The sequence below is a fragment of the Colletes latitarsis genome, chromosome 12 (genome assembly GCF_051014445.1).
Source record: "Colletes latitarsis isolate SP2378_abdomen chromosome 12, iyColLati1, whole genome shotgun sequence".
Classification (NCBI taxonomy): Eukaryota; Metazoa; Arthropoda; class Insecta; order Hymenoptera; family Colletidae; genus Colletes; species Colletes latitarsis.
In genome coordinates, this window is record NC_135145.1 from 24,600,060 (window position 1) to 24,624,943 (window position 24,884).

Sequence of the window (24,884 nt, forward strand, 5' to 3'; positions counted from 1 at the left end):
ATCCCTGCGCCATCTGTGGTAGTAACTAGGAAGTTACTTTATGCTCCCTACAAGTTTAAATATGTTTGGTACGATGGCGTAATGACATGATATTATCGGTATATATCATTTTTCTTTATAATCATAATTATAATTTCATTATTCTATAATAAATCGTAATAATAGAAATTTCTAAATAATAATATTCATAATATGTATCGACACAAATTATATTAAACGTGTGATCGATTATTAAAACGATGTTTATGAAAAGTTACGCTTCTCAAATTATCATCTCTAACAAAGTACGCGTAAACAATGAGTACGAATAAAAAAAAAACAATCACGGGAAATATATCTGATGAATTTGACAGCCTTAATTGTCAACGTAGTTCATTGGCAGTCAATTTAAGTTGCGTCTCAAATTTAACAGACTCTGGCAATGGATCACTTAGACAAATAGATGTCGGATATAATAATAATGCAACGTCAACTAAAATTAACCATGATAAAAGTTCAAAAAATGGTAAATATAAACTGTATAAGAGAGATGAATGTATATCCGATCAGATAAATCCTATAAAAGATGTGCGAATACTTGTAGAGAAAATCAGTAATGACGATATAACGTTGAATAAAAATTGTGAAAGGTTGAAAGAAGCTATTTTGACAAAGACTAAACAAGTCTTTGATACCCAAAATATGTTATCTGTTAAGACACAAAAAATTTTAAAGAGTAAACACGATCGGTCGGATGTAACTTTACGCAATGATTTATCGTATGCTGCTACCAGTACCGAAGCATCTACAATATCAACTAAAAAAAAGAAAGGATACAATGTAAACCAAACTGTTAATGACACGCCAAAAGAGAAATATGAAAATAAAAACACAGGTGAACGGAAAAAGCAATTTAAATTGAAAAAAAGGCGATTATTCGATGTAAATAAATCCTCTAGCAATATGAACGCAAGTAGTAATAATGTTAATTTAAAATGTAATTCTTCGAAATTGTATTTCTCGCAAATGGAGAATAAAGATGACCGGAGTAGCGTTGTGTTAGCTGGAAGCAACAAAAAACCTGATACTTTAAATCTGTTTTCAAATAAATCACGTAAATTAATCGTTCCTAGCGAAACAAAAAAACATAGAATTATCGATTCTGTTTCTTGTAAAGATCGATCTGTGTCTGTTTCAAGTATTTCAGAAGATGAAAATACATTTATGGCGGTGCCAATCTGTTGTTCTACGATGATAAATGAGCAAGCATTAGACACGCAGAATGAACATTCTCAAAGTATATATGATTCGTCTACTTCTTTAGATGATAATACCAGAAAAAGTACAGTCCCTATGGAAATAACTTGTCTGTTTGAGAAGTTAAACGACCAACAAGAATCTTTAGAGCAAGTAATCAAAGATATCACTGGTAACCTTTCCCAGCAAAAATTATTGGGAAATGACCATGCTCCTGTTTCTTTGGTACATGCAACTGTGAAAGTTCCTGAACCATTCTATGAAAATTCTAGAAATTTAAGAAAATCTGTTTTATATAATAACATCGATGAACAATCTACTAAAATACATTATAACGATAAAAGTATAGAGACAATTGCAGGCAGCAGTGCAAATACGATACAGACTTCTTTGAATGTGAACACATCGGTCGATGCACAAAAGAAATATAACAACAACAACAAAGATAAGACTAAACAAAAAACCTGTAGAGAAAAAAGATATAATAAAGGTGTTGAACACAAAGAAGAAAAAGCTACGTGTTCCTCGGTCTCTGAAAAAACACAGGAAAGCATAAATACAAATTGTACTTCGTTACAAATGAATACATCTTTGGATACATTGAATAGATTACATTTACCAAATAATAATGGCAAAAGAAGATTGTTGGTATTAGATGGTATGGCAAACAAAAACACGGATACGGAAGGAAATAGTACCAACACCATTAATGTACCTAAGATGAAAGATAGACTTGAAAATAAAACTTCGGATAGTCGAAGCTACATAGAAAGTACTCCGTATCCGACATGTCGTCCTGTTTTATTCAAATCACAATTCGTACAAGACACTAATGATAAAAATGAATCGAGAGATCCTACTAAAACAAATTCTCCTAAAAATAAATCACATTTATCGTAAGTACATTGTTCTTTTATTTTGAAGAAATCAATCTTCAAATTGATTATAATTACCTTCTTTTTACTCTTTTAGGCTAAAAAATGTGTCTACGGAATGTACAAATTCATGTTACGAACAAGAGAAAATTGAAAATGAGACAATTATTCGTGATAATTCGTCTCGTGAAATGTTCAGTAATAAATCAGAGGCAACAGTTACGCAAGAATCGACCAACGAGAGTGAATCAGAAAAATATCAAAATAGAGAAAATCCAACAGTACTTTCCGTTAAAAGGAAATTTAAAAAGAAACTATTGCCTCTTCGTGAATGTTCGCAATTATTATCATTTTCCCCAGTGAATGGAGAAATTTTTCCACTTAAGGAACCTACATGTATAAAGAAACGCAAAAAGTTGAAAAAAGAACATATAAAAAGTACAGTTAATTTAAGAAACAATGAAAATAACATGAAACACATTGAAAGAAAAAGTAACGAAAAATCACTATTAGAGAATGATTGTACTTTTTCTAATAAAAAGAAACCAAGAAAGATTATTAGTAAAAAAATTACTATTAAAAAAATTGTCGATGAAGATATTCTAAGGAGATTAAAAAAAAACAGAGAAGAAACAGTTAAAACACGCACTTGTGTTTCAAATAGGAATTCGTTAAATGATTTCCAAGCTACTACAGGGCTGTCTACTGCAATATTTACAAAAAAGAAAGTACAAACGATAAATATTGTTGCGACGGGTCTATCAAATGAGTAAGGAATGCTTTTATTCTCTACTTCTTTATAACTTATTCCCTTTTCTAACATTCTACTTTGTTTTAGCGATAAGAATATGATTAGGAGCGTTATTAAAGCTCTTGGTTGTGCAAAGCTTGAATTAAATGTCACAAAACGGACAACACACGTTGTAACCACGGGGGTGCGTACGATAAATCTGCTACATGGAATTATACGAGGCTGTTGGCTCGTTAAACTTGAATGGGTCTTAAAATCTTTAGAAAGCAATACATGGTTAAATCCAGGAGAGTATGAAATGACACATTTTTCGAAAGCAGCGCTGGTAAATTGAGTATAATGTTCCATACGGTTTACGCAAAACGTATCGTATTAAATTCTACTAATGATTAATGATTTCAGGAAAATCGTAAAGATAGACAATTATTTGGAAAGTCCTATGTTCCTGAATTGTTTGCTGCTTGTGGTTACATATACGTTGGAAATGATACAATACCTCCCTGTAACGTGTTGAAAGATCTAATAAAAGCTGCAGGTGGTCGTATTATTGAAAATCCAGAAACAGCAAAAATTCTTATTGGCACGCAAGGTTTAAGAGAAGCTTGGATCTTGGATTGTATTACAACTGGTGAATTACAACCATACACTCGATACCAACAATGTCAGAGTAGATACAAAACATGAGATAGTATTTGGTTTTAAAGCAATACTTTCAAATAGAACTAAAACAATAATTATGCGTATATAAAATATTTTTACACGTTTAATCAGCTTTGTAGATATAATTAAATTATATGTAAAAAAGAAACAATTGGTTTTTTTCTTTTTTTTTTTTCTTTCTTTTTTTTTAACAATTAAAAAATAAGATAAAAGGTGCGAGTGTCCATGATATTAACATGATTCCGCACAAATGATTCATTTATTATTTATATACGGACCATATTTCACGTATGATGTATATCTATTTAAAAATTTAGTTTACAAATACTCTTTTTGTACATTTATGTCTATTATTCGCGTCTAGTTTTATTATCTAGGCTATTGAATTTAAAATAATTAAGATGGGAGAATTCGATTGATAATTTATCATGATGATATATAATATTTTTCTAAACAAAGATTAATCTTAATAAAATCTGGTCTAAGTGATATCGTGTTATCTCTTACAATCACGGCATTCAGGTTAGGTCAGGTTAGACTACGTCAGCGTATATATTTGTAACTGTTTGTAACCAACGGCATTCGCATATGATGTGTCAAATTGACATACTTTTATTAACATGCGCTTTTGTGTTTATTTAACCATAAACTAATATAAACTTCTTAAAAAGTATGGGCAGTGTTTATTTTCCGTAAGTAGCAAACTTCAAATCTTTGCTAGAACCGATCTTACAGCCGACTTTATTATTACGCGACATTTCTCGATTGTTAACAAGCTTATTTGTTTCTCGTAAGGTATCGAATACAAGTGCTGTTTCAATTTTTTATTACATTTTTCAATATTTCATGACTCGAATTACTTTTTTAACCATTTATAAGTTTCCGTACTAAGCATGCATATAATCCTTTATAACGATTCCAGAAAAATATATTTACAATATATAACACCAAATAGAAAGTTCTGCTTCTAACCGAATACTTGTAAAACATTTTTTGTATAATTTTTATTTTTTAAATTTCAGACCAAGTCTACGCGAGACTCCAACTGTAAATTCGTGCATTCCAATACCAAGGCATAATACAACGATAATCACTGATGTTTATGCAGGCATTCCTGAAAATTTATTACTAAATCTTTTTGGATTTTTGGTAAAAATTACATTTGCACACATAGCATATTTCTTCTTGTACTCTAGTAATAATGGTATTTTTATGTTGCAATGCCTTTTTACAGTTCCTTGTTTTACTATTTGGTTTATTACGTAAGAGTGCATGGAATTATGGACGTCTTGCGTTATTAAACAAATCGGACGAACGATGGATGGATATATTTTATGGGGACAATGAAGATAGAGATACAGATGCAATATGCATAGAAACTTCCGTCAATTCACAACTATCACAGGTTGATAAAGGCTTTCTGTCATGGATTGTTACTGCATTCAAAGTTACGTAAGTATAATAAAGTTTTTTAACGCTTTATCTATCGCTTAAAAGTTAAGTAACTGGCTCGATCGGGTGCGGATCGTTCTCCAGTACTAGGCCAGTTTTGGCAATTGCCTGGAAAAATGGAAAATAATTACCTTCTTTCGAAGCACTGTAATTTATATAATAATAATAATAATCGGCTAGCGGTAGATAAAGTGTTAAAATACATAAAGTTTTTACATGTTAAAGAACTATTAAAAGTTTTTCATGTATTATTATCTTGTGTATAAATCTAATACACACAATAAAACAATATTCTGTAATTGTAATTTTAGCGACGACGAATTGTTAAAACGAGCTGGACCTGATGGTTTACTATATATATCGTTTGAGCGTCATTTAATCATCTTAACAACTTTGATGGTTATTGTATCTTTGTGCATAGCTTTACCAATTAATTTTCATGGAACCATGCAAGGAGACAATGCAACATTTGGTCATACAACATTGTCAAACATAGATCCAATGTCTACATGGATTTGGGTGCATACGCTAATAATCTTATCCTATTTACCGATTGGTGGTTATGTAATGAGGAATTTTTTAAAAAAGGTATAATATTTCATTGATTGCGCGTATGCAACCAATCAAATTGTTAAAGCTTTAGCGTCGACATTTTGTAGGTGCAAGATGCTAGGCATGGTGGTGAATTAGCAGCTAGGACATTATTAATTACAGAGGTGCCAAAGCATCAGTGTAATGTTCAGACTCTTATTGATTATTTCAAGTATGTAAATTCATATTAATATGCACTACCGTTTGATTTACTGTGCTTTTCTAATAGTATCATTATTTCCAGAGAAGCATTTCCTACTTTAACAGTGGAAGATGTTACATTGGCTTACGATATTAGGCGGCTTTCGGCATTAGATGCTGAAAAGGATTGTGCCGAGCAAGCTTGTTTATATTGTGAAAATTATGCAAAAAAAAGGGAACCTTTAAAAATGTATCCATATCCGTGCGGCCAAGTGATAGGTTGCTGTTGTAAACATGTATGTAACTTTTATTTAGAAATATTGTCACGAATCCACAGACAAATATATCATTTATTTTATAGCAAGTTGATGCTTTTGAATTTTACCACAACGAATTAATACGATTGTCATTGTTGGTCGAAGAAGAAAAAAGGATAGCATTGTCCAGGCCTCTAGGAGTAGCTTTTGTTACTTTAGGTTAGTTGCTGGGTTCCGATTATTTACATTATTATGCGTTACATACAATGCTAAATACAACAAGTCAAACTGTACTATATAGTCATAATGATAATCAGTTAAATCGATAATTATTCCATTATAATAATAATTATTATGAAAAGGTACGTCTGGAGCAGCTAGAACTATGCGGAAACAACTAAATTCTTCGCCTAGTATAAAATGGATTGTAAATTATGCACCAACACCATCCGATATTTTCTGGGAAAATCTAAGTATACCAAGACCATGTTGGTATTTAAACGCTGTTTTAATCAATTTTGCTCTGGGCATCGTATTATTTTTCCTTACTACACCGGCTGTAAGTCATTTTCCATTAGTAAATCTTGTTACGATGTGCGGATATTCGATTCGGGATATGATTTTTTCAACCGATCTTGAACTTAAAATTTCAAAGCATTTTCATGTACGTAGTGCAATCAAATGGTTTCTTAAATATTTTACGTTTCATTAGACGGCGCATGAAAACGATTCCAAACTTAAAAATTCAAGATCAGACATGAAAAATCATGTCTGAAATTTACCAAGTTTTCCATCCTGCATGAAGAATTTTACCCGAACTTTTGAGATCTGTATGGCTCGGGTACTCGTACATCTGTACTAATTATGTTCAAATATTACCTGCTTTAATTACATTAACATTTGATAAATTTCTAATGCCTGATTTTAGGTAATAGTATCTGCCTTGAATAGACTACCGATTACAGGAGAGATTATGAATCTTAGTCCAATAGTTTCATCTTTCCTTCCAACTGTTTTACTAGTCAGTGTGGCTGCTTTAATGCCTGTATTAGTAGCAAGAAGTGAATCGTTAGTTAGACATTGGACTAGAAGCGGCCTGAATCGGGCAGTAATGACAAAAACATTACTTCTTTTATTACTGATGGTTCTCATATTACCTAGTTTAGGCTTAACCAGTGCTCAAGCATTTTTAGAATGGACTGTGAATCCTACAACTGACGCAGGAAATTGGGAATGTGTGTTTTTACCTGATCAGGTGAGGTTGCATCAATGGTACCAATTAATGTATCCTAGAACCACATTAAAAATATTTCCATATAACTAAAAGATTATTGCGTTTATATAGGGTGCTTTGTTTGTAAATTATGTTATTACCGCGGCCTTACTTGGAAGTGGTTTGGAGTTGGTCAGATTTCCTGAATTAGCGTTGTATACCTTCAAACTGTGCATAGCTCGTAGCAGAGCAGAAAGAATACACGTTAGAAAGGCAGTATTATGGGAGTTTCCACTAGGTGCTCATTATGCCTGGTTGCTCTTAGTTTTTACTATGACAACCGTGTACAGTTTAGCTTGTCCATTAATTACACCTTTTGGACTGCTCTACCTTATAGTGAAACATCTGGTATGTTAAAACGTTTTCACATTAAGGTTAAAATGTTAATAAATAAATACGTTACATTTGATTTCGCACAGGTGGACAGGCACAATCTATGCTTCGCGTACGGACCAAGCATTGGTGGTGGTCAGTTAGCAGGGGCAGCGGCAAGCGCTACCGGAGCAGCTCCAATTTTGGCCCAAGCCGCATTATTAGCTTTAGGCTTAGTAAGAAGAGGTTTATCGCCATTAGCTGCTGTACAACTTAGTGGTCTCGCTGCAAGCATTTTAGGTCTTGTTACCGGAGCTACCTTGCCTACATCAAAGTCCAAGGTACCGTTAACGAACATATTTTCAACATCCATTTTCATATACTATACATAGAACCAACTGAATCATTGAAAGTAAATGTTTACTATAGACGCAAGCGTTCAAGAGAGACTTGTCAACTGGTCAGAATTTTGTGGCACCCGTGTTGCGAAAGGAACAGATTTCTTTGGAAGAAACTGTATCCGATGGCTTGGATTCTGATCGCAATTTGCCCAGTTTAATAACTACTACTACTTCATCGGTCCAAGAGAGTCCAAAACTTTATCAAAATTATGGTAAAGAGTCAGAAGCATAATAATATTTTTTTATACAAAAAATCAAGACGTTAAACGCAACCTCATTGTGATGTTAAATGCATAGACGGTGCATTTATTAATAATTCAACACAATGAAATATATCGAATGCTGTAACTGATCATTAAAATTCCACGTATCGTACAAATACGATGAAGCTATTCATTTGTGAATAAAATCGAATTCATTTATGATGCATCAAGAGTTTTAAACATGGAAGTTTTAAATTCAGCATAATTAATGTAACGTTCCGCTTGAAAAAGCATAAAATATTGAGATTAAATTACCTGGCGCCAAGAAGGGTGTTTAATAATTTTTAATTTGTATTTATATTAGTGAAATGTAAAAATAAAGTATTATTCAAACAATAATAATAATAATAATCAATATTAATGTTTATCAGTGTTCCTTACTTTTTTATCCAGTCTTTCTCGTGATTTCTTACTCGTTTCACTTTAAACCGTTTTTACTACATAACTGCAACTATTTCACAAATCTAATTTGAAATAAGTTTTCTTTTTATTACACTTTCAGTTAAGAAAATCGTACTAAATGTATACTAAAAGTTGGAAAGTAACATAAATAATAATCTTCACTTATCTTACATCAAATTCTTTTGTTTGTTTGCATTCAATATTTGTCTCGTATTCCAACTAACGATGTAAACTTATTTGTATATACAATTTGAAATACATATAGAGGCGTAAGCTATTAACAAATTTATATTATTTTGTCCACTCTACGACATTCATAGTTAAACATTTTTCTGAAAAAAAAAAACCAAGACGAATCTTTGAACACAATTTAATTAAAATAATTTTACGATGTAGTTATGGAATATGTATACTGATTTCGTCTGATTGGCGTCTTAATACTAAATACAGTAATGTCTCTCTATCTGTAAAAGTTACCAAACTCGACCGTTCCGTGTACAGAAAACGCGACACTATTTCTGTCTGTCGCAGGATTAAAAAAAACTAGAGAACAGTTATGGAAAATTCAAGAGTATATTTTTACCATGAAATTGTTGATTTCGATACATACATTTTTATAAAATATTTGAAAATAAAGAAAATGAAAATAAAACAATTTATAAAAATATATATAGAGCATTATTGTTATATAATAATAATTAACAACATATTATTGCAATTGATCAGATCCAATAATGAAGAATAGTTAAATAATTATGTATTATATAACTATATGTCATTCGAATTATATCGTGTTTCGTTTCATTTTAAGGAGAAAAATATATACGAAATATGTTAAAAAAAAAGTTGCATTAAAAATAAATAAAAGATAATAAAGTTTTGTCATTGCATTAATAATGTGATGTATCTCTTGGCCGAGGCGAATCGGACTACCCTGCACGGGCTATGCTCGGCAACTGAACTCGAGGGGTGTATCCCTCTAGCGGTGTGAATACAAATTATAGATAAGAGATATCTTCTATAGAGATATTTTTCACACATAAAGAGACCTTACTGTAATTCTAAAAATAACATACTTTGTCTAATACAAATTTTTAAACATTTACAAGGCAGTGTGAAGGTGTAATTGCTTTGACGGCTGATAAAATATCACATGACTGACGCAAATTATTCGATAGAATGAATATGAAATTTTAAATGAAAAGCAAAGGATAAAAGAGATGTATTTAATTGGCACACAGCAGACACCTTTAAAATTAAACATTGGGCCCTCGTGAGTTCATTCATCTAAGAGTTTAAATAAATCTTGACAAGGCACTGTATTAGTATGCCACGCTTTCAAATAAAATATTCATACAATCGATTAATACTTATAAAAAAGAAATGTACGATTATTGTAGGCGTATGTTGCTTTACTTCCGGATAAATAAAAATATTCCATGTCTATTAGAATCGGTGAATAACATTCGCGGAAACAAATATTTAAGAACTTTAAGAAACGTTACATTATATATCTATAGTTTAATGCAAGATCACAGAAGGTTATTATATTAAAAATGAATTTTTTTATTTTCTCGATAGTAGAGATACGTTTTTTGAATTTGTTATTTAATCGATCTAATTGACATGGAATAATGTCTTGCAAGTAATGAATATTATTACATATACTATTATTTTATATCGTGATCTACAGTAATCTCCCATTATCATCATCATCATCATCATCATCATGTAATTGTATGTTCGAAGCTATGCACGCATGGTATGTTTCACTATTTAAGCCTAATCGGTGATGATACATTGCTCATTCGAACAAACTGCCACCGATTATGGCCTCCAGTTGACTAGATGTAAGATTATTTAACTCTTCTACCCGATCTTCCTCCTTTTTCAATCTTAGGGACAATCGATGCAATGGTTTTTTCTTGATACTTTTCAAACTATATTCGCACGGCATAAAATCAGCAGACTGCGTTACATCCTCGTCATCCTCTTTCTGAGATTCTTCGCTTTCTTCGCTGCTCGGATGTACCTACGAGGCATATTGCCGTTTATGAGGTCTGTTTCGTTAATCTACACCATATACAATATTAAAATAAACCATCATTCAACTACTTTCTAAGAAATACTACTTCTCGTAAATACTTATTAGGAAGCATAATACTCTACGCGAATTAAAAAACAAACTCAGGTTTACAGCCAAATTACGTGCACTAAAGTGCTACAACAAATAACACGAATGCCCATAATAAAAATATGCAGTGTTTATGGTAACGATCGCCACGATTTTTTAGACGTAACCAATAATCTGATGAAAAAATGTTATGGACAAAGATTAGTCAACATTCAACTAGCAACAAAATACAAAAATACAAAGTCGCCTCATTTTTCAAATGGAAACAATTTCTTCTATGTATTATTGTAGATGGCATTGAGACAAATTGGAAAATTATTCTTAAATGTTTCATATTTATACGTAAAATCAAACATTAATGCAATTCGTAATCGTATTATTAGATAATATTTAATAAATGTTCAAACTACATGTCGTCTTTCGTAATACAAAGTTCCGCCGATTTGCGCGTTAATAACTAAGTAACTTGTCGTATTTTTAATGATGATCTTTTGTGCAAATTATACAAGAAAAACAGCAATATTTTAACTGATTTTGCTAAATTTATGTTTATGCCACCTATAACATCGGATATAAAAATGATACGATGCCACTTAAAAAAAAAAAATCAAAAGTATTACTTATATTTGATAGGAAAAAACAATATTTTCGTAAATTTTTTATCTTGCGCTTTATCGCCAATTGAGTGCTAACTAATATGTAATATTTTGTTGTAAAATTTGTCAGAAATGTATAAAAAAAATTGTGGTGATTATTATGATGAACGCCTCTACAAATACAATAATAATACGATCTGACAGTCTGTTATGTCTAAATAAAAATTTACTCACCAATATATTCGTAAAATTTACTAACTAATAAATGATAAATAAATTATTTGTTAACTGGAAGTTTGGAGTTCTTTGGTTACTACGATTATACTATGGATTAGAAAAAGTCCAAAGAGATAATAACAAAAGAATACACTCACTTGAACGTATAAACTTAAACAGAACATGTTTGTTTGTTACTACTTCTCACTACTGCCAATGTCAGGGAGAGGATGCTGGGAACAATGAAAAATAATTAAAAAAAAAAAAGTTAATTATCGTTATTCTCTCTTTTTTTTCTTTTGGAAACATACTAACTGCGAATATTACATTAACAGTGATATCGTATCATTTGCATAAAATTGCAACAATAATCACACGATTTTTTTTTTTTTTTTTTTTTTTTAGTAAACCGTTATATAACTGTAGACCATATATAGTGGTTAAAAAATAAATTCAAAATACACTAAAATCGTCGATTGCATGTAAAAGTTAACATATAGTTTATATATTCGTAATATAAACAGGGAAAATGATACATAATCGAAATTGAAAAACTCCGTAAGTACAACTTGAACGTAAGAAGAAATATACATGTGTTTTAAAAAGAAAAACATTGAAAAGTAAAAAAGATTTTCTGGCGACACTTTAAAGATGCAATTATTTCTTTACACCATCTTCAACGTCGCGATCGATAGGTCGTTCAGTTCAATATTCTACTATTTTTAAATGCATTATATTGCATAAAATCATCGTCTCATGCTTACCACCACCAACGCAATTTATTATCAACTTGCCTTACGTTAATATATAAATAATATAAACAAAATAAAAGAAGCTATCTATGCCCGAAACGTAAAATAATTTCGGACGAAAGCTTAGGATGAGCATCAGAGAGCTTGTATTGCTCAACTCCCCTCATAATTTGCAACGACGGTACTTTCATTACAGGGTTTCATTAATCTCACCTCTACAATGGAAACTCTTGGCGAAGGTTCACGTGGTACAGCTTTTTCCATTATTACGAGAGGGCTACCGGAGTCTGTTGAAGAATAATCTTTATCTGTTTCGGTATCATTATCCGAATAATCTTTTTCGTCTTCGATAGATGATGATCTTTGCATTTCCATATTTTCATGTAATTTACAAACAAAACCGGCCTTTTCGCCATATTCAAATAAGTTTCCATCCAAATGTACTGTAGACAACGGTAAACACATAAAAAACAAACACATAAAATGCATTTTAATATGTAAATTAATGCACGGTATAATTATTACCTTGACAAAAGGCAGCGCTGCAGAATGCACAGTGCGCTGATGTTCTACGACCGCACTCTGTACAATGATGCCAAGGACAGCTAAATCTTGAATCCACCTCGTAAACGTTTACACAAGCCTTATGATATTTCTTATTACACGTTTTTTGATCACAAACCACAAAATCGTCCAACTTTTCAATTTCTTGCCCGCAGCTCCAACACATTACGCGTTTCCTCGATCTAACATGTAGGAATGGAAATCAGCGAGTTATCACTGGATTATTGTAAAATGACAATGTAAACGAAACGAAATAAAGCTGATAACTGTATGCGTTGCCTCACCTCCTTTGACGTTTTATTTTGTCAATTTTCTCAAATTTTTTCTGCTGAATCGAGGGAGTCGTTACTACTTGCGACTTTTGTACCTTTAAACCTATAAATCCGCTACAATTTGGTGCACCGCACAGACAAGGCTTTCGAGTTTCACCGTCGCAAGCTAAATTATAATTAAATGTTAATTCTTCACCGGGGTCTATATCGCATAACGCAAACAGACCTATACGCGTATCTCCGTTCACAGTCCATTTTTGTGTCTCGCAGTTCGGTGAACACGAATGATCTGCATTCGAAAAACAGTAATTTCAAACTTTATCGTTTCATCGTTTACTAAAAGTACGAAATACTCACTCATAAATCGACTTAAATTGCCCTTTGGCTCAGCATCGATCATTCTATTATTATCTATGGTCAAAAAATAAAAATTCTCGTTCTTTAATTCTTTTTTCCTATGCAGCCTTCGTTTGTATTCCGCTTCGTCTATAACTTCACCCACATACTCGATAACAAACTGTCCCGCGAAAATGCACTCTAAACTTCGAAGACCCCAACCGCGTCCCGCAGTATGAAACGGTTCCATAGCTGGATATTGTCTTCTTACAAATGCCTGATTGTTACACTTGGAGCCAGCTGGACAAATACCAGGACTACATTCGACTAACAATATTCGATTTAGACAATCTGTTCCCGGTGCACATGGATTCTCCCACTCTGCGTCGCAATCGCACGCGACGATACTTTCCACTTCTGTCGGTTTTACATTGCCGACCGGTTTATTAACCTAAAAAATGTAACATTATTGCATATTCATAAAGATCAACTTTACACGTATGAAAACAGAGGCAAAAGGAAACAATTTTACTTTTAACTTAACATAAGGCGGAGGTTTTAGGCCTCGTGGTCCATTATCTTTAGCAGCCGCTCTTTCGATTTTTAAACGCTGATGAATTTCATTAGCTTCTTCCAGCGCTTTACGATACGTGTCGTCCCTATTATTTTTTTTACCAATCGGTGGTTTTATATTTGCATCACCGTCTTGATAAAGAAAAGCGCGACCTCTAAAAATAAATAAATGCTTAATCGTTTACACTTTGTAACCAACGTGTTTTATGTTTATCCATAAGAAAATCCCACATAACACTTACCTATGAACCCAATAATAATTATTTGATCCCAAGAACATTACACAAAATTTACCAGAGCTATGAGGTATAGCTTCTATGTTTTCAGGAATTTCATGGGGATAACATATGCGGGATGGCCACCAACGGTAGTTACCAAGTTTAACCCACACTACTTCCCCATACAAAGGGAGTCTGCCCGTTTCACAATCTTCACAAATAAATGCACCATCCGGCGCATCGATTCCTAAAGTTATTGTTATTTATAGTACGCATTACATTACGTTGTTGACATTAATACTATTCCTACCATTGTTACCATATAACTACTACTATCACTTATATATAACTATAACTACTACTCACTATTACTACTACTGCTGCTATTACTACTGCTAAAAAACTATTACCTAGACACTCGAGATGAAAAGAAGTTGGACACGTATCGCAACAGATAAGACTTCCTCCTCTTGTGCATAAAAAACACCATGCTGCATTTACTGGAGGATGCGGTGCCTGATAATGCTTCGGACAAACTATTTGACTACCGGTTAAAATCACCGAACCGGCGGGCAAACAAGACGTGGATGTATGATAAGATGAAGGACAGCGAACGCATCGTGCCAATTTCTCATTTGGCGTTCTTGAATGACTATCCTGAGGATTATCCGAACTGCACGTATGACACACGTGGTATGGACAAGTTAAACGGCCTCCCTGCCAATGGGACTAACAAGAAAACAGAAATATTTTTTATATTACAAATAACTCTATAATATGATACAATTTACCAATTAGATAACATTTTTGCTATTACTTGTGGCCACGATTTCAAGCAAGACGAATGATAATGTTTTCCACAGGCTAGTACAGTACATCTTATTCTATCTCCTTCTCTTTCATTGCATATGAAGCATGCAGGTGCTACGCCTGACAAACAATCGATACATTTGAACAATTCGTCTTCTTGTTCTTCGATTTTTCCTGAAATTAAAAACAACGTTCATTCGATTTAATAAAATAAGGTCAGTATAAATGACAATTCTTAGATTGACTTCGGTACCACTATATTCATCGTCGTCGGCGTTGCTTTCTTTAATTTCCTTTATATCGTCGAGTATCTTATCGTCGGTTGTATTCTCGTCGATGGAATGCTCTGGACTAGATTCTCCAGGTTTCACACAAGGTAGATGAAAGTACGAATAACAAGGGCCTTTACATCTGGTCAGTTTGCCAGTTTTTTCACAAATTTGACAAACTTTTTCCTGCTTCATTCCTTTAAAGAGATTATAAGGTCTGCTCCGTTTTGTTTCTGAAACACTTATCTCTTCCTTTTCGACTTTGATTCTTGACTTTTTACCATCTTTTATATTTACGTCCATATCTATCGATAAATCTTCATGATCCGACAAACTCTCTTTTGTATGAGTACTGGCACTGTCTGATGTTACATACATTCGATATTTTTTACGAAACGCGGCATTCATAGTATCCCAATTCTTCCTCAAATATCTTCTAATATCGTGTTCCGATGCATCAGGATATTCATCTTCCAACATATCTCTATTTCGTTCATAATAAACTTCGAAAACACCCTTTTCGCTCTCTTCAGCTTTAAATTCAACTTTATGCATAATGGGAAGTTCGTCGTGTGAATCCTTTTGACTTAATGGAGATAATGGAGGAGTATCCGAATTGAGTCTTGAATGACTTTTACCATTCTCTGCGTACTTCAATATCTTGGATTTTATTTCATTGGTTTTGTATGGTGGTTTATCTAATTCATACACCTGCAACAGTATTAAATTAGACACTTTCTATAAAGCTTTTATTTCATTTTAAAAATATCGTTCTCACGTTTACATTGTCCTGCTTCACGCGCTTCACGTCAAGTCCACTCGAATCCGTTGAATTCTTCCTTTTGTTAGTTTTGTTCTTTTCATCTAACATAGTCATTTTTGGTGATCTGCTTTTTGTATTTTTCTCTTTTGGCTTAAAAATATTTGCTCTATCTTCGTTGCTCATAGGTTGCACTTCCATAGCTTCATCGATTGCGCTTTCCCATTTGGATTTTATTCCAGGTTTTACAACAAATGCAGCAGCATATTTTGCATCTCTCTTCTTAATTTCTGCAGTTATCGATTCTGATAATTTTTTAAAGTCGGCAATATTTGTAAACGGTATCATGGAATTTGAAGAGACCCAACTGTGACGACCTTTATCGCCAAAATATTGAACATGCACCATCAATGTCTGTGATCTGGCAGTGGCTAGTCAAACAAACATTTTGTTTAAATTAAATCACATTGGTCGCTAACTAAGATCTTATAACGATTATTATAAAACTATTACACAAAAGACCTTACCTCTTAATCTATGATACATCATTAAAACTGGATCGAGCGTTATTACGCAAGGCCAAAAAGGGAAATTACCAACTCTGGCCCATGCTAATTGACCCAATATCCAATTACATTGGAAAGATGAACCGACCATCTGTGGAGAAGCTTCTTCCATAGTGCTTAAACTGATGGAAGAATCGCTTGTGTCATCCACATCGTTGGTTACGTTATTTTCATCCGTGCTTTCGTTACTACTGTCTGACGAATTTTGATATTTTCTAGCCTTTGGCATTTTCGAATTCTGTAAGTACGTATATCAATATTATCATATTATGTAATCAAAAATTACTGTAATCCATCAAAGAAACTACACAAAAAAAGTATTATAAGAAAAGCTATATATAAGATACATCATATAATCGAAATTATATGTTCAAATATTAAAGATTACTACATATAATTTCAGTTTCTTAATAATAACGTTGATTTTTAATTGGAAATATAGTAATCGATTTCAAGAGATGTAACATGCCTTTGGAGAACTGGCAACCTCATTCTTAGGAGACTTGGGTTTTATTGTTCTACCATAACGACTTCTACCAGGTGAAGTCCTGCTGGAATCGGCGCTGAAGATCTTTTTATCATTGTCAAAACTGCTCGTTGCGTCCAAATTGTCCTCGAATTCACCGAATTTTGATTCAGCATTAGTGCCCACCTTACTGTTCACTCTGTTGATAGAGCTCATAGCTTGCCGATTAATTTAACATGTTCGTTTATCGAGGCCGACAATGATTCGACGTTGTGAAACCTTGTATACTTTTCCAACGATTCACGCGATATAAACTTTTGATCTTCCGTATAAAAGGCTTACGCGTTGAAAACAATTTTCATTGTCGCTGAAAATAGCTGCGATGGCCGATTTTCAAGGGTTACTTTATTTCTCAGAAAATCAACACGCACCGTTGTTTAACACACAAAAATCAACACGTATTTTCTATAAACTTTTCTAGCAATAAATTTTACAACGGACAAACGATTTTATTTATTAGTATTAAGGAATTGTAACTGAACCTCACGGGCCTACAAGCAGGAACAGGACGCGTTTCCCGCGATTTTGGGTGATTCTCATAACCATGCTTAGTTTGATTTCTCACTATGTGCAATAGCCTTTGGTGATTTTTGTTTTATTGGTTATATCGACCATTTTTAGCAGTACGCGAAGATTCTATGGAATAACGTTAATGATGCTCGATTTATTAACATTACGAACAAATTGAATGATAAACAAAAGATTTCTATCTATGTATGTATGTATGTATGCATGTATGTATTTACATTTTACTATAAATTCACCACTGTATGCGCATAGTTAAGTAGTCGAGCGAAATATAACGATATACTTGTGTATTCTTGTAGAGATTTTATTGTGAAAAATTATAATTAACTTTTCTTGTTTATAATCTATACCATTTAATGCAGAAACCAATTTTTATATTTTTATACATGTATGTTTCATCTTTTATTGATTAAAATTACTTGGAACGGTTTGTTTTCTGATTATTTATTATTATTATTATTATACATACTGAAAAAGAAGAAAATGTTTTACTCTCCAGTATGGATTCTTTAATAATTGGAATTTAGAATTTATTTACTTGTAATCATTTAACATTTGGAAAATTTAGCAATATGTTTCTTAGTATTTATATCGCCAATTTCATAGAGTCCATTTCTTTTCGCAGTATCTTTTAATTCCTTTATAAAGTTTTGTAAATCTTCCTCTCGTAGTTGTACAAGATACTTTGGTAACTCGATCGATACAACTGCTCCTTTCTTCAGTAACACAGTTAGATTAGATAATTGTTTTGTCATGTTATGTGCAACCCACAGAAAGTCGAATTTGCTAGTATATTCTGTTTTACATTTTAGTGTCTCTAACGACGTCGCGGGGTGAAAAATTACCTAAAAATACTTTAGAAATTATAGACAAAGTTTTCTGTTTTTAACGATCATTGTGTTTGATATTAATACCTTATGATTTTTAATGTCTACCCAGGAAATTTCATCTCTTTTGTACTTATTTTTCCCCCTTTTCCACGATTCTTGTTCCATTTCAGTGTCTGGCATTTCAGTTACCAATACACCATTTAAGATGGAGGAATCTCTGTGCGATGCAATACAATTTTCGCATAATGGTTCTTTTGTTCTAATTTCATGTATAGAACGCATGATTTCTCGTTCGGCAATGTCCGTTGCTCTATACTTACTAAATTGTTAATTCAGCGTTATAATAAAAAATATGTTGACGCACAATGTGTAAGTTCAACGCATTTCTTACTTATGATTATCCTTTGCTTCTTCAGAGGCCCATGCGAAAAAAGGACCGTTTGAAATATCTCCTAAATAAGCATAATGTATAAATCCAGGTCCATGCTGTATAATATTACTCAATAAGGTTGGATTGCTTCTAATAGGTTCACCTTCTAACCAAACGAACGCAATTCCATTGTTTCTCCAAAATCTAGCTTTGGAACGAACAAGTTACACCCTTTTAAATACATATGTACGCAATGTTTTAGTAAGCGTAGTGTTCTCCGATTAACAGACGTACCTATACTCTTGCACTGTCAGATTCGAGACATTTCTAGACTTTAAAATCATATGATAATCCCAATCAAAAACACCATCACGATAATCGTATCTTGTTTTCAATGATTTTCTAACTCTTTGATCCCAATATTCCACAATGGAAATGTTCTCGCGTGCTGCACGCTCCCAAAATCTTAACGAAAAATAGTAACAGTAAATGTATAAATGATGCAAAATATAAAAGAAATCTAAATTTCAAGTTCTTTGATTGAACTCACTTAAAAATTCCTTCTAATCGATCTTTATCCTTGTGCTTTAATTTTTCCAAACTTAACCAGGGACAATCGATTGTATTTGTTGGGATGTCTGCCAATTGATTAGAGTGTTTTACCAAGTACTTGGCTGTTGCTGGTCTTACAAGCGTATTCCCAAATATTTCTAAATAATATCGAGTTGTTTCTTGCAAGCCTTGAGTTATTTCATTTTTTAAATAAAGAGTATATTTTTAGCAGGGACAATTAAATTTTTTATACGTACCTAGGTTCCTCTGTAAACAAGTACTTAGTAAAAGTATAGATCTAGCAACTTGTTCCAACGTTGATTCAATTACATGGTACGTAATAATACGATCGCGATACAAATAAGATGATCCTAACGTCTTCACGATATGTCTTGCATCGCCAGCACCTACAATTAATACCTCGAGACATTTACCTAGAGAATTAGTTTCACTTTTATTAACTTCAAGTTGTATGTCTAACGCAGGACTATATCCCCACCACATGTTGTTACGCTATTCTTGATATTTTAAACAAACAGATTACTGTTTTAAAACTGTACAAATACCGAATAATAAATTGCTAGGCATCGTTATTATCGTTGGTAAGTAAAGATTTGGGAATACGTTATCACCATAGTAACATAAATGTATCTATGTATACTGTGTAAGTTATATGGTATGTACAAATAGTTTCAACAGTATACCTCACGACGTTTCGTATCGTAAATGTTCATTTTTATATTTATATTTCGTTTCTCTGCAGTTAAAACTTTTAACGCATTTAGTTTTTCTAATATCCTTCCCGAATGCAAATGTATCTCTATATGTAAATAGCGTAGTTATATGTATACATACACATATCTAGTATGTAAAAGATAAAAGAACATTTCAACAAATAGAGGAATAAGAAGTATTATATTAAAATAAAAAGTCGTAAATACGTATAATAAAATTATGAACATGTTTAGTGACAGTCGTGTCATAGACTTATAAAACCATTTATTTTACTCCTATATGTAGATTCTGTGACACAGATAAAAATAACTCCCTCTCGAACCTTGTTTCTGCAACGGTTCCTTATAAACGTGTTCATTTTATTTCAATGCGTACACTAACTCATTTATCTCGCTTCTTTTGAGCCCGTTTGTTACCGCACCGTTGTAAAATATCTGTAATAGGTCCTTTATGTTGAAATATAGCAATAAGTTGCGTGCGCGCTTCATTCATTCCTTCACTAATTAAACTACTACGTTGCATATTTCCTTTGATTAATTCATTTACACGTTCAAGTCCATCGTCTTGTCTATTTTTGACGTTTTGTTGGGATTCAAGCATCGTCAATGTTGTTTTTAATTTTTCATGTACCTACATAAATACAACAAATCATAAATGACAATCTTATTATCATCATCATCATCATCATCATAGTTTCACTATTCTAAGAATTAGATGCAATTTATAAACGTACTTGTTTCTCAAGATCAGCAATATCTTCCATTTGCGCAGTAAGATGATATACTTTCCAACCATTTAATTTTTGCAGTACATGTTTCTGTTGTGCTATTTCCGCAACTGTGGGTCGTCTTTCTTCGCGAGGTCGAACCTCGCTTGGTCTTCTGTAATGGTGAAGTCTACCGCCCCATTTATTTTTCCAGGACGGGCCTGTGAAAGTAGGAATTATTTTTTATGTTCACATAACAATTGCAATTGTTTTCCTCTTACGAACCTAATAAACTAGGCGTAGGTCGCGTTCGTATCGCAACGATTGGTTGTTGCGTAGGAGATTTAATAATATCACGTTGCGTGTTTGAACTTTGTCTTTTATCGGAAGATTTTTCTTTCGGTTCTTCCTTAAGCTCTTTCTTCATTCTTTCCTCTGTAATGAATTGCATTTCTTCTTCTGTACATCTTGATTCTGTTAATTCTACACCAGTGAGTTGCTGTTTACGAGGTTTTTTCCTTGGTGACATCTCCACCGTTGGATTTATAGTAATTCTAGATTGTTCTGGTTCTTCATCGAGTCCTGGCGATGATGTTGCCGATACTGTAGTAGATCCAGAACTTTGACAACCTCCACCATCTTGATCTCCTCTTGGTGAACAAGGTGGGCTGGATGTCGTAACAGGTGGCAAAGATGCAAGTACAGGAACTAAATTTTTCGCCACACCTAAAAGTATTACGATCATTAGTATTCTATGTAGAATAGGAATTTAATTTTTTAGTTTTGTACCTTTTACGGGTGAATTGTCATGATCTCTTTTTCTAAGTATACTTGGTCTTGGAGATGCATTCAGTTTAGTATGCGGTTCATCGTATCCTGGTTCCACGAGTAATCTTACTGGAGTTTGTCGATACTGAGAGTACGTTCCTACATATTAGAATGAAAGTAAATTCATAATAAAATAACTGATGGTAGTAACGATCACGAATTACCTGTAGGTTCGAAAGAATAGTATGTAGCAGTATGTGGTGGATGCAAATATTGCCCTTGAACCGATTGAGCAGGTATCGTATTTGAATTATTATTTGTACTACTGGTTGAAGAAACTCGTAGTCCGGATTGTTGAGAAGGTTTAATCTGAACGGTTGATCCGACATTTTGAGCCTGCACCGTTTTAACTGATGCCGTTGTAGCTCTCGCAGGTGTTAAAGGTAACGGATGTAAAGACATTCCAGTAATTCTAGCAACTGTGGTGGGTGCTGGCTGTGGTATTCTTGTTGCACTTGATGTACTTGCCGCTGTAGTAATTACTCGAGACACTGTATTGAGATTTGATAAACAGGTTACTGTTTGAACAACGCGAGGTGTTGTTTGTGGTGGTGGTGGTGGTGGTGGTGGTTGTTGTTGCTGTTGTTGTTGTTGTTGTGGTTGTTGCTGCTGCTGTTGCTGCTGCTGCTGCTGCTGCTGCTGCTGTACCTATTGCAAAATTAATTTTGTTTAATATTCTTTTGCACCAACAAAATATTATTTTATTCAAACGTACATAGTAGAGTATTTTTATACCTACTTGCTGAGACGGGATCACAATTCGACTAACAGTACCAGTTGATGGACCAGCCACTGTGTTAATCGATAATTGTCGTCCCACTGTTGGCTGAACACTTACCGAAGCTGTACCGCTTATTCTATTTGCAGTTCCAACCACAGGAGTCGATACAGCTATACGATTTACGGTACCTGTACCACTACTTAGAGGTCTATTTGATTGATTAGTCTATAATTTTAAGACACAATGATTCTAATCATTACAATAATAATATTTAGAGTTTTTATCGATATATTAAAAAGCCATGATAACCTACTTGAATAGTCTGAGTCGAAGTCCTGCTAGGTTGTGTAGTTTGCACTACGTTTGTCACTTGAGGAGCAGGTAGTCTACTTTGCGAGACTGGTAATCTTGTAATACTATTGTTTGCTTGAAGGACAGGTGCTATTAATCTGGACGGAGTGCCAGGAACTCCAGCAACCATCGTCGCTTGTACAGATCTTCCTTGACCCGATGGTGTAATTAGACGAGGTTGTTGGCTGGTGTACACTGTGGATGGTGGTCTTGAAACTCGACCAACTGGAGGTACAGGATGCCTTTGAGGTTGTGCATACACAACTGATGTTGTTTTAGGTTGCCATTGAGGATTTGAAATAGTTGTACTTATTCTAAAAGAAGCGAAAAATATATTTAGATTTACAATTTACATATTCACCAATAAAACAGTTTCTTTACTAAATTTTATTTCTTGTTTAGACATTAATATGCGTAAAACTATAATACGTATAATTGAAAACTGCCTTTGTAAATAACTGTTGTCTTACTTTTTATACATATTAAATAAATTATATATACCCTGGCCTTGTAGTAGGAACAGTTTGTCCTGTATTTGCTCTAACAATAGGAGTAGCCACAGTTGATCTTGGAGCAGATATGTTAGCAACTGCAGCCGGTCCTCGTGGTACATGATACGTTGCTGGCATACTTGTTACCTGTTGCGTCTGTTGTAACAGTTGCTGAGCTTGTGGTTGATTTTGACGTTCCACTGTACTTAACATACCTGGAGATATTATCCTCACTGTAGAACCCACAGAACAAAGCTACAAAAAAATATATAATTTGCAGAATAACTTTCTGTATTTAGTAATTCCAAAAATTTATGTGCACTGTTTTCAAATCAATAGTCACAAATTGTTATAACAAATAATACAGAAGTTTCATTACCGTTGTAGTTATTTTATTAGTTTCTGAAGTTGACGTGGTACCAGATGGAACTACAGGTTTCATTAGTGACAATTTTGGATTTGTATCCATTGATATCGATTTGCCTACAAGATTAGTAGGTGTTACAACAGATCCTGCTATACTTTGCGTTGATTGAATGTTTTGTATATTACTTTGCACAACACTTTGCACATTTTGCATACTTTGTATCGTAGTTAAATTTTGTGCTATACTTTGCACAGTTGTCTCTGGCACACGTTTATCACCGCCACTTTCGACTGAATTTATCGTTGTATTCATGTCTACTTCTCTGAAAATGATTTTTCAATAAAAAAAAATATTATAATTGTTTACATGCATTCAAAAGGTTACATGATATAAGAGTTTATCATTTTTTTTATTACTTTTTACTTTCTTGTTGATATGCTTTAATAATTTCTCTTACAGTGTAAATCTTACACAAATTAAATGTTACATTTCTATCATTCGAATGTTATTGTTTACAATAAACTGATCAAACATTTTGCCATAATAGATTTGAAAACCTTTCAAGAAATTTGGAGGTTACACGGTTTTATCATAATTTTATTGCACGTTTAACAATAACAGTCAGAATTCTCCACTGATTATAATATTAACAAATAAGGTATGATTTTGTATAACAAGAAGCACAGTATGTGTTTGTCTTTTAAACTGACAGCAATCGGTACATTTCGCAAATACCCTGATAAAAGTATGCATACCTTCATAAAAATGCAACACTGTAAGACCATTACAGATTTATTTAAACATACACATGTAGCATTTCTAAAATATTTCTGTTTCATTGATGTTCCTTGAAAAAAACATTTTAGAAGTAGAAGAGCACCGTCTCTATAACCACAGAAGTTTATAGCGCCTAATGTAAGCACAGTGCAAGTACCATATATTATAATCGGACAAATAAATGTCCTAACAATTTATTACTACATTTCACTTCATAGGGACATTTCATCTTAATCTCGAAGTATTGTTACGATTCTCGTTTTTACTGCATATCCAGTGTGGCATAATTCAGTGCACCGACGTCGACGTTAGTAACGACGAACTTCCTTAGTGTTTAACGGAGTGGTGGGGAAAGCCGACATATCTTATCGCACGAGCCACACGTTACGCTAGGTCAGTACCTCATGCAACTTTGGGAATTT

At 33.2% G+C, this 24,884-nt stretch overlaps 4 protein-coding genes across 13 annotated transcripts; 1 reads left to right on the forward strand and 3 right to left on the reverse strand.

The window, feature by feature from the left end:
- The first annotated feature begins 82 nt into the window (after nucleotides 1-82).
- On the forward strand, nucleotides 83-8,577 carry Tmem63 (transmembrane protein 63). Of its 3 annotated transcripts, XM_076779716.1 has the most exons (12): nucleotides 4,079-4,214; nucleotides 4,545-4,671; nucleotides 4,757-4,974; nucleotides 5,286-5,562; nucleotides 5,634-5,737; nucleotides 5,810-6,002; nucleotides 6,068-6,182; nucleotides 6,326-6,522; nucleotides 6,892-7,218; nucleotides 7,309-7,584; nucleotides 7,656-7,889; nucleotides 7,978-8,577. In XM_076779716.1, the coding sequence occupies exons 1-12, from the start codon at nucleotides 4,195-4,197 to the stop codon at nucleotides 8,179-8,181; spliced, it is 2,292 nt and encodes a 763-aa protein (XP_076635831.1). In that variant the 5' UTR covers nucleotides 4,079-4,194; the 3' UTR covers nucleotides 8,182-8,577. The 3 variants fall into 3 exon arrangements, 1 of the variants encoding a protein (XP_076635831.1); XR_013080848.1 differs by lacking the exons at nucleotides 4,079-4,214; nucleotides 5,286-5,562; nucleotides 5,634-5,737; ... (5 more) ...; nucleotides 7,656-7,889; nucleotides 7,978-8,577 and adding exons at nucleotides 83-2,132; nucleotides 2,209-2,880; nucleotides 2,950-3,187; nucleotides 3,265-3,490 and having other exon boundaries at nucleotides 4,757-4,895; XR_013080847.1 differs by lacking the exons at nucleotides 4,079-4,214; nucleotides 4,757-4,974; nucleotides 5,286-5,562; ... (6 more) ...; nucleotides 7,656-7,889; nucleotides 7,978-8,577 and adding exons at nucleotides 83-2,132; nucleotides 2,209-2,880; nucleotides 2,950-3,187; nucleotides 3,265-4,044.
- Nucleotides 8,578-8,613: 36 nt separating this feature from the next.
- Nucleotides 8,614-17,787, reverse strand: Nsd (Nuclear receptor binding SET domain protein). 2 transcript variants are annotated; one of them, XM_076779503.1, is made up of 14 exons: nucleotides 17,150-17,370; nucleotides 16,642-16,918; nucleotides 16,133-16,545; nucleotides 15,339-16,065; nucleotides 15,093-15,259; nucleotides 14,686-15,004; nucleotides 14,300-14,522; nucleotides 14,017-14,212; nucleotides 13,506-13,935; nucleotides 13,161-13,437; nucleotides 12,838-13,058; nucleotides 12,526-12,755; nucleotides 11,719-11,793; nucleotides 10,516-10,646 (listed from the first exon to the last, which is right to left on the reverse strand). In XM_076779503.1, exons 1-13 carry the CDS (start codon nucleotides 17,360-17,362, stop codon nucleotides 11,758-11,760), a joined length of 3,729 nt encoding a protein of 1,242 aa, XP_076635618.1. In that variant the 5' UTR covers nucleotides 17,363-17,370; the 3' UTR covers nucleotides 10,516-10,646; nucleotides 11,719-11,757. The 2 variants fall into 2 exon arrangements, with proteins under 2 accessions (XP_076635617.1, XP_076635618.1); XM_076779502.1 differs by lacking the exon at nucleotides 11,719-11,793 and having other exon boundaries at nucleotides 8,614-10,646; nucleotides 17,150-17,787.
- Nucleotides 17,788-18,041: 254 nt separating this feature from the next.
- Nucleotides 18,042-20,015, reverse strand: Dnaaf3 (Dynein axonemal assembly factor 3). 2 transcript variants are annotated; one of them, XM_076779511.1, is made up of 6 exons: nucleotides 19,744-20,015; nucleotides 19,485-19,674; nucleotides 19,229-19,399; nucleotides 18,956-19,138; nucleotides 18,649-18,883; nucleotides 18,042-18,579 (listed from the first exon to the last, which is right to left on the reverse strand). In XM_076779511.1, the coding sequence occupies exons 1-6, from the start codon at nucleotides 19,988-19,990 to the stop codon at nucleotides 18,283-18,285; spliced, it is 1,323 nt and encodes a 440-aa protein (XP_076635626.1). In that variant the 5' UTR covers nucleotides 19,991-20,015; the 3' UTR covers nucleotides 18,042-18,282. The 2 variants fall into 2 exon arrangements, with proteins under 2 accessions (XP_076635626.1, XP_076635627.1); XM_076779512.1 differs by having other exon boundaries at nucleotides 18,190-18,579; nucleotides 19,485-19,644.
- A 17-nt stretch (nucleotides 20,016-20,032) lies between these two features.
- On the reverse strand, nucleotides 20,033-24,582 carry LOC143348844 (uncharacterized). 6 transcript variants are annotated; one of them, XM_076779510.1, is made up of 11 exons: nucleotides 24,441-24,582; nucleotides 23,901-24,007; nucleotides 23,698-23,801; nucleotides 23,329-23,573; nucleotides 22,790-23,141; nucleotides 22,495-22,701; nucleotides 21,920-22,403; nucleotides 21,717-21,854; nucleotides 21,213-21,653; nucleotides 20,955-21,148; nucleotides 20,033-20,851 (listed from the first exon to the last, which is right to left on the reverse strand). In XM_076779510.1, the coding sequence occupies exons 2-11, from the start codon at nucleotides 23,995-23,997 to the stop codon at nucleotides 20,603-20,605; spliced, it is 2,511 nt and encodes an 836-aa protein (XP_076635625.1). In that variant the 5' UTR covers nucleotides 23,998-24,007; nucleotides 24,441-24,582; the 3' UTR covers nucleotides 20,033-20,602. The 6 variants fall into 6 exon arrangements, with proteins under 6 accessions (XP_076635625.1, XP_076635624.1, XP_076635623.1 ...); XM_076779509.1 differs by having other exon boundaries at nucleotides 23,871-24,007; XM_076779508.1 differs by having other exon boundaries at nucleotides 21,920-22,364; nucleotides 23,698-24,007.
- Nucleotides 24,583-24,884: the final 302 nt, after the last annotated feature.